Source organism: Macadamia integrifolia, chromosome 12 (genome assembly GCF_013358625.1).
Source record: "Macadamia integrifolia cultivar HAES 741 chromosome 12, SCU_Mint_v3, whole genome shotgun sequence".
Classification (NCBI taxonomy): domain Eukaryota; kingdom Viridiplantae; phylum Streptophyta; class Magnoliopsida; order Proteales; family Proteaceae; genus Macadamia; species Macadamia integrifolia.
In genome coordinates, this window is record NC_056568.1 from 2981244 (window position 1) to 2990329 (window position 9086).

General features: G+C 38.1%; 1 protein-coding gene and 1 long non-coding RNA gene across 2 annotated transcripts; one reads left to right on the forward strand and one right to left on the reverse strand.

Annotated features, from left to right (window-relative positions):
* The first annotated feature begins 180 nt into the window (after positions 1–180).
* Positions 181–3404, forward strand: LOC122057562. Its single transcript, XR_006133561.1, has 2 exons — positions 181–792; positions 3099–3404. It is a non-coding gene; the product is annotated as an uncharacterized LOC122057562 (long non-coding RNA).
* Positions 3405–5486: 2082 nt separating this feature from the next.
* On the reverse strand, positions 5487–9079 carry LOC122057660. Its single transcript, XM_042619844.1, has 3 exons — positions 8570–9079; positions 6545–6851; positions 5487–5781 (listed from the first exon to the last, which is right to left on the reverse strand). The coding sequence occupies exons 1-3, from the start codon at positions 9031–9033 to the stop codon at positions 5554–5556; spliced, it is 999 nt and encodes a 332-aa protein (XP_042475778.1). The 5' UTR covers positions 9034–9079; the 3' UTR covers positions 5487–5553.
* Between the last annotated feature and the right edge of the window lie 7 nt (positions 9080–9086).

The window sequence follows — 9086 nt, forward strand, 5'->3', positions numbered from 1 at the left end:
TTTTTTTGGTTATATCTACAACTGGGAAAATGCCCAAGGGGACTAATTCATACACACTAGAGGGGGAGGGGGGATAAAGGAAATGCATGTGACAAGAGTTGATCCCTAGTCCCTCCTAACACCTGCTTTACAAGCAAAAGCTGCAACTAGTGCGCCATGCACTGGATTCACACATCACAATCCTTATCACTGGCCCAATTTCTTCTATATTCTTACCCAAAAAAAAAATTCTTCTCTATTTGCAGACCTGGGCCTGGGCCTGGGCCTATCTTCTTGAATATTTTTTCTTTTTTTGCTGGGAATCTTCTTGGAACTTCACTTGTTGTGCAGCATGCCAGAACCTTTACAATCCTCGCAGCAGATCAACAGGAGAAAAAAAAGATTTCAATCCAATGCTTTTAGGATGATTGGTAGCCATCTCTGACCGTCCAATGGTTTTGGCATGGTTTCGGCCTTTACCGGGATGTGACGTCATGTCTGCTTCTGAGAGTATTTTATTCTTCCTACCAAAAAAAAAGTATTTTATTCTTACTTTCCTTTGTGTTTTGGTAGACTTTTTATTCTGCCATCCTGTTCCGCAATTCTACAGAACAGAACTGCGGAATTGGGTCTCTTGGATAAACGAAGTAGGGTTTCATTTGATCGAAGTGTGGGAAGATGCCTGTAGGAACAGCATCAGGATCAGGTATGTTCAAATTCCTTCGGCCTGGTCTTCGTCCTCAGTCAACTGACATTCAAGCTGCGGTCACCTGGGGATTCGCCGCTGCTACGGGAGCTCTTTATCTGATCCAGGTATGCCCTTTGCTTCGATTTTTATGATACAGTCAATGTCAATCTCATCTTCATCAGATTTGACAATTTATTATGGTTCTTCGTTAGAGATTTCGAATTTTCGATTGTGTTTTCTGGTCTCGCTTGTTTCCCTTCTTCCGCTGGTGACGTGGGATTTCAATTTTAGAGTTTGTAATGACATATCACTGTGATTTGTTAAAAAATTGCATGGTTCTTTAGAAAGGAAATTGTAGACTTAGTATTTTTCTACTTATATGGAAATTGTCTTCTGGAATGCTACTTAGCAGTACATAATCGAGATATTTAAAAATAGATGAGGAATTGCGCATAACAAATATTTGGATGAACATCCACATGGAGCTGGAACCAAAAAGGGCTAGAATTGACCAGCTTGACTGGGGCTTGTACTAAATGAGTGCATCTGCTAGAGGGGCTTGCACCGAGCACAATATGCTGCCCTTGCATATCTAACGGGTATAACTTTTAGTTATGAAACCATGAAGTACTTGGGAAAAGGAGGATAAAATCGAAAGTATCTAGCATACCAACTTGGTGCAGATAGGAAATTAAACTGACCTAGTGGATAGATTACTAATGCATTAACAAAAGCATAGTTTGAAACAGGGAATTGCATGGCATCATAATGTCAATGTTATCAAAGCTATGTTTCAAATATTTTCAACTTAAAACATGATAAATCAGATGCGCCACTGATACCATCAATAGATTGCCTAATTGATGGCAAGAAAAACACTGTTCATCCTCCTAATGGATGACAATAACTTCGATCTGGTTAGAACCTATTTATGATTCATTAGAGATCAGATCTTGCTGTCGAAACTACAGCAATTTTTCTATGCACGTCTAGGAAATTAGAAGCTCAACAGATGATATTACTTTCAACATAATAAACTATTTAAAAAGGAAGATAATTATGTATCAAGAAATTGATGTCTCAATTCAACCTGTAATGTAAGATCTGTAATGTGATTTGCTGTGTTAAGTGGGCTTGAGACTGTTTGATAAGTGGTAAGTTCATGAAAAATGAAATGTCCCCTTTTGTGGCATCATGAATTTGTACTCCGTATGACTTTTACTTGAGCATAAGACTGCCCATTCATTAGGTTTGAGCCTTTAAGGCAATCGTAAGAAGCTCAGAATATTCTTACAGTGTTTTGGGGGTTCTCTGTAGTAAGATTGCATTCCTCGATGATGTGCAAGATGTTTTACTTGGGGCTCATTTCTCTAACTTGTGATAGCTAGCTTTGTCATTTCAACTTTGAAGGCTGAGCATGTATGACTGCCTAGAGCAGTTAGAAGTAGTGGTTTATGAGATTAGGAGTTATTATATTATTATTGATGGAGGGTACACCACAATACATATGCAATTGGACATAAGTAATACCAATTATTGATGGAGGATATACCACAATCCATATGCAATTGGACATAAGTAATACAAATCACGGATATTACGTCAACAAAGTTCTTCCATTCATAATTCCATAGCTTCCATCATTTTTGCAAAGCACGGCAACAAGCTCTGGCCTGAATGCTAGAAATCCAGTATGAATCAGCTGGAATTCCACTGATTCTGATATGCTTCCTTAGACCATGGGACGGAGTCGAGATGTCCCCTAGGCATAGGCATCGAAGTGGTATATGCGATTAGGGAAAAGTAGTCTTACAGGTCTGACTGGGCATGTGCCTACACAGACACTTTCGTGTGCAGGTACAGTTAATAAAATATAAAAATGTATGTAAATGACCTTCTACTGATTTCTATCTTTGTGAGACTATCAAATGTTTATTATCGCATGTTGTTTTTCATTTTAACGTGACAAACTTACTTGAATTAAATGCTCTTTCACTTGTTTAGTCATTGTTATTAGCTTTGTTTATATCTTTTACATTATTCATTGAAAATGTTAAAAACGAATACAAGGAACCAATGCCATTTATATTTGTAATAATGTTAAATAAAAATGACTAAGTTGCTACTGGTTTGGCTTAGACAAGCAAGGATGGAGTTGCTTTTTTCTCATTTCTAATATAGAATGCACTAGACCAAAGGTCAGCCTGTTAAGGTGTCAGAACAATGCTTGGGCATCTTTCAGGCAACTGCCTAAGCTGCCAACGCATCACTTGGGTTGGTCTAGGCATTTTTTGAGTTTTGTTAATATTAGAAGGGTTCCCCCCCCCCTCTTTTTTTGCGCACATGTGTCTACTTTTTATGATTCTTATGCCCTTTTTCCTATGATATTCATGTATTATTTCTTGTTTATTTTTTGGGGACATTTTTGTAGCCATTCGATTGGATCAAGAAGAAATTTTTTGAGAAACCTCAAGAGCAACAATGATTAAAGATGCAGCAGATTCCAGAATCCCTGTTTAACAGTTTGCAATGGGATGGTATGTTTCTGAGGAGAGAACTGTGTAGAAAGCCAGTTTATGTGAATAATGCATCTTGAATTTTGTTGTTTGTATTTTCATTTGGAGGGCTTGTGGGATGATACTGAGGAAGCCCAGACTTAATTTGCAGTTCTTCAAGTTCTACTGTTTTCTCTTTGCCAACTTATTCTTTTAAAGAGTGCAATCCATGGCTTTTCCTATCGTGGTTTTCATTAACCGCCATTTTATGCCCCCCCACCCCCGCCCCCCCCCACAAAAAAAAAAAAAAAAAAGGAAAAAGAAGCATGCTGAGGAACGAAATTTAGGTGATGCCCCGTTGCAGCTAACCACTGTGGCCACCGAAGAAATGGAATCTTAGAATGGCATTTTGGAAAATACTTAAACTTAGAGGGTATTTGTGAACTTTGGAGGAAATGAATTATTCCATTTCTTTGGCTGCCAGCAATTGTTTTAGCTATTTGGCTGCAACTTGCGTAGCAGCCAAAAATTTTCCCATGCTAAGACCACGCAAAATGGGTAAAACTACCCCGATGTAGATACAAAAATGGTCTCATCCTCTTTGTTATGCCATTGTCACACCGAAGCTTTCACAAAGCCACTTCTAGTATGACATGCTACACACACCAGTGCAGGTGAAATCTCTTTCGGATATATTCTATAGGGACTGAGTTTTCCTTATGTTCTATAGGGACTGAGTTTTCCTTGAGCCATGCTGAAAAGGTATTCCTCCACCAATGGCCATTATTGTGGTGGGATGAGTGTTTGGGAAATAGTGAAGGGTTATTTCAACCTTCAACTAGTGGGGGTAGGGAGAGGAGGGCAGGTAATTTTAACCGTGGATGGGTGGGTGAACCTTTTCAGACAATGAATGAAAAATTTACCCCGTCTACTTTGAAACCTCAAACCACCTGACTGATTGTCTTCGACGACTCCGCTTATCTTTTGAGACACTTGAAATCTCAACTGTGAAACCCTAAGTCATGATATCTTAAATGTGAATTAAATTTGAATCTCCCCAAATGGAGTATCGTCTTGTGACTGGAGTATGTGAAATTGCCGCTAAATCATTGCTAAATATAGAATGCTTGCGTGAGAAGAAAGCAAGGAAATGGAAGAGGCTATCACTCTTTGAAAGGCAGTTAGTTGGTAAGGATAAGTCGTGAGAGCCCAACTGTAGAGCCTAACACAGGGAAACTCCTCAAACCACTATTGTGGGTGAAGGAAATCTATGGTTATAAATAATAAGGAATTATTTTTTCACAAAATATATTAGGGTAAAGGGTTGGTGACTAGTCATGTGGCCTCTACACCAGCGTAGTGGCTAATGGGAGTACGCACAAGGGTATCTACCAAGGGGTTTTTCATTTTATAAGGGTAGGGCGATCATTTCAAAGGGGAGGGGGGTTGTATCTAACATTCTAGATGCAGGCTGCATGCCATCAGGCAACATTCTGTTTCCCAATATTTTACGACAAAACACAACCTAAACCACCAACGGATTTAATTGAGGTCATTTGAGAGAAACATGTTAAGTAAACCCCAATCCACCCAAGGATTTTAACTCGGAATCTGGGGTCAAATTGGTCTATACCAGGATTGGTCCCAAAAACCTTAGAAGTTATTCAGATTTGAGAACACAACAATTCGATCCCAAAAACCATAGAATCAACCGTTCCGAAATGTTCCAAATTGAGATCAGTGATGGCAGATTCCAATCCAGATCAACCACCTCAACCTCCAAACTTCTGTTTCTTGTATTTACACCATAGACGCACACATATGGACCGATGCCTAGTCTGGTGTTGAGATGGTATTGCGCAAAGTGTGGGGAGGCATTATTGACTTCGTCCTATACGAAGGGTGGGGGGGGGCATATTTTCATTATCCTAGGATGATGGCTGAACCCTGCTCTGCAAATGAGGGAAAACTTACATCATTGAAACCCATAGATAACAAACCAAAGATTAATCTTTGACAATTGAAACCCAAGACTACAGAATATTTGTAGGTCCTTAAACAAAGTTCCATGGCCCAACACGAATTACACTTATTTTTCTTATGTATTCTTTGTTTGTTTAGACAATTTTTCACTTGCAATTACAACAGTATAAAATTCATATTCAAAATCAAGTTTCATGTACAAAGTAGACACCTTTTTTTCAAGTACAGCTCTTCTTGTGTTAATTTATTAAAGCCAATTCACTCTTCAACAGAATCACTGGGTAAAGAAGAGCTTTACACCATATAGACATCTCCATACAACAGCATCAATAGACCTCACATCAGCACACAAGTATATTATTCAACCTTGGACAAGAATACCACTCCCAACTGTAGATCTTAAGTTCCTCAAAATCTGGAGGAGATAGAGGTGAAGAAATTGTATAAGAAAAAAATGACGAGGACTATCAAGATTTGATCATGCAAAGAGATTTTCCTCATTTGATAATCAGGGTTGTTATAAGTTAATGTTGAAGGAGTACACATGAACTCAACAAAGAAAGAGGGGCTTCCATCAGAGTTTAGCACCAAATTTGGCTCCCTAGAAACACCTTTGAACTCACCAATCCTCCATTCCTAATCTCATAAACAGAAAACAACTTATGTTAGATTCAGAATCAAAAAGGAAAGTAACTGGAAATAGATGTATTGTCTTTCCTTTCTTGGTTCAAGCCCACTCAACTGAAACATGGACTTCTAATGGGTTTAGATGCTGCTTGGGATTGTAATTTCAAATCCAGCCCTGCCCAACTGATTCATGGGCCAGGGCTGGGCTTCCCAACTTGCATAAATAAAGGGCCCATACATAAATGCCTAACTTTATCTAGATATAAATCAGGACAAAGTTTCCTGTCCGTGAGTGGCCCATGCGTGGCTGCATGCAATGACTACAGTGCCTCTGCCTGGGGGTGTGTCCCTGTGTGTGGGTACATGGGTGTCATAGAAAACACTTGCCCAATAAATCAATGTTGATTGGGTCAAATGCCACTATTGACACGAGCCCATCTCAACAGATGGACCTATAAATAAACCAGATGGACTAATGATTAAATCACAGTGTCCAGTATCATATCGGTCACTGCTGATACCAATACCAGTACTGATAGTCCAGTTTGAATCCATATCAAACGGTCACTTTTTGATCCATGGTTTGAAAATACGGTATGCCATTCCCGTATAGTTTGTAGTAAGATTAAATTCGTCTAAAAAAAATTTCTTGATGAAAATGAGTGGAAAACCATCCGATACGACCTGATATGTATTGGTACAGCTCATACCAAGATTTAAATCCATGAGATTAACAGTCAATGATATGAGAAGATTCAAAGAATGTTTTTACCTGGAACTGTTTTCTGATGGTGACGATAATACTTCCACCTATTGCATTCAATAACAAAGGACCTCTTGCAGACTGAACCAAGAACTCATGGTCGCTGTCAGAAAGGAAGAGGCTCAGAGCATAGTGATAAGAGTCATTGTAAGACAGATTTGGGCCCATGGTTTTATTTAAACAGAGAATTTGATCTCTCCTTTGGACTTGAACACCTTCCTCCCTGGGCTTCTTATTGCCCACATGCTCTGACAGTATGTGACCAACCATGTCAGCAATGGTTTCCAGTTTGCCAAAAATGTGATCCATCGTTTGGCTGAAATCCGAAATGGAGTTTCATTAGAAGGTTGAGGTTGCTAGTTGCTACTCGTTGAAGCTGTGAAAATGAAGCAGCGTTTAGATAATTAATATAAGGTTGTGTTTGGTTGCGATATATATATTAGAGAGCCTTCATCCTAAAATGGTTGGTGGAAACCTATAAATCCGAAAACATATGACTAAAAATAAATTCTCGCTTTAATGTAAATTTTTTTGCCATATTATGATATTTTCTGTTGGAACCATTTTTTATCTTCTATCCCAAGTTTTAAAAATTGGGTGTTCCGTTACCATTTTATGTACAAAACCCATTATGTGGTACTTCTTTGGTACACTCCTCTTTGCCACTTGTTCTGTGAACCCTCTCCCTATAAAAATTTTATAAGGAACTACATTTACTTCATTTTTCCAATAAAGGTTTTGTTTCAACTATCCACTAAACTGTTAATAAAATACATTTACTTCACTTTATTAAATTTCCACTACACTTTTAATAAAATAATGCTTTAAATTTATTTTTTTCAAAGAATATAGACAACATACTCCAATTTTTAAGCAACCAAATGTATTGTTATTAAAAAGGAAATGTCCAAGTATTGAGACATTCTAACGCGGAGAAAGATTCTCTCCAACATGTTGGGCACTCAATTAGACATCCGACAACTAGGAAGACTTGGAGATATGCATCCATGTGTTGAGGTGCATGTCTAGAGACTCCCAACTAGACATCCAGTGTGTTGGAGAGGAGAGGGACCCTCTTAATGTTTTCAGAACCACACGCTTCCTGAGGTGAAGGTCCCTTGTCAACTCGGACTACCCCTTTAAGGTTGGTGATGTTGTGAGAACATAAACAATATTTCTAATACTTAAAAACCCTTGCATATGTATAGTATCTATGAATTGAGATGAGTTTTTTTTTTTGGGTAATGGAATTGAGATGAGTTAATAGTTAGTAATACCTTCAGTTTTACAAGATAGATTTGGGCTTGAATTCTTTCATAATCTAATTAAGGGTTGCGATTGCACCAAAAAAATAAAATAAAAAATAAAGGTTACGAAGCAAAAATAGATGGATCAGCAACAATTTCACTATATTTATGAAACTTGAAGAAGTTATCTAGATATCTATGACCTTTAGAATTTTAGCTTTTCTTTTTTTTTCCTCTAATTATTTTAATTTTTTTTGTTTATATTGGTAATCAAATTCGACATAAATTTAACAAATAAATCAGATATTTATCAAAAAGATCGTTTAAAGTTGAATACTTTATCAAAGATTTTTCCTTTTCTTTTATAAAGAATGTAGCATTTCAAGGTTTTTTTACTCGGTCACGTATAGAGATCACTTAGGGCCTGTTGATAACGTTTCTGTCATTTCCGAGGAAGAAACATAAATTCCTGTTTCTAAAAATAGAAACGGAATTAAAAAGGTTTGACAAGTAATGTTTTTGGAAGTCGATAGTAACTAGCGAAAGAATGGTCACGAGAACTTGTTTCGCTTAAGTTGTTCCTTGAACCATAAATAGGTAAAAATTTCTATTTCTATTTCTGAAACTAAGTGAAACAAAACAATTTAATCAAACGCTTTTTATTCCGTTTCTGCCATTTCTGGACACAGTAACGACAGAAACGCGTTTCTTGAAACATCATCACATGTGCCTTTAGTTCTACCGAGTGGCACAGATCAATAGGAAATTTCAGTGAAGTGTCCCTTACCTTAAGCTCCGATTTCTTTCGGGACCGATCTCTCCTCGTAGTCTAGTTTTTCCATAAGAAAACCACAAGAACTTTTCTCGATTCAAATCCCTCTTTAACTCCACCGGGATCGGAAAAACCATCTCTGCTTCGTCAATCAACGAACCTATTTCATCAGCAGAGATTCCATGACCGATGATTCTGAAAACGCCGAACTCAACTACCGATTCCAATACCTGACGAATAGATTCATCGTCTCTTGAAGAAAGCAACCGTAGATCGATTTCATCTGGAATCGGGAGATGTGAAATCGACGGAGACCGAGATTGGTATAGATCAAGTTCAGGGATACGTAGATTGTTCTCGAGATATTCGGAGAGGATCTGATCGTCTACGGCGGCTGATCTTAATCCTCTGCCATTGGCGATCGGAGATGGAGGTGGAGCAGGGAAGACGAAGCTTTTTTGGTGGCGGAGAAAAGCCATTGAAAAGCTTCTGATAGTAAGAGAGAGAGAGAGAGAGAGAGAGAGAGAGAGAG

What these genes read in the sequence shown, in the direction of transcription:
- LOC122057660 (XM_042619844.1), bottom strand. Translation starts at nt 9,033, where the DNA reads ATGGCTTTTCTCCGCCACCAAAAAAGCTTCGTCTTCCCTGCTCCACCT. An exon ending in GAAAGAAATCGGAGCTTAAG is followed by an intron (nt 6,852 to 8,569) that starts GTAAGGGACACT and finishes TTCGGATTTCAG; the next exon opens with CCAAACGATGGATCACATTT. An exon ending in CCATCAGAAAACAGTTCCAG is followed by an intron (nt 5,782 to 6,544) that starts GTAAAAACATTC and finishes TTATGAGATTAG; the next exon opens with GAATGGAGGATTGGTGAGTT.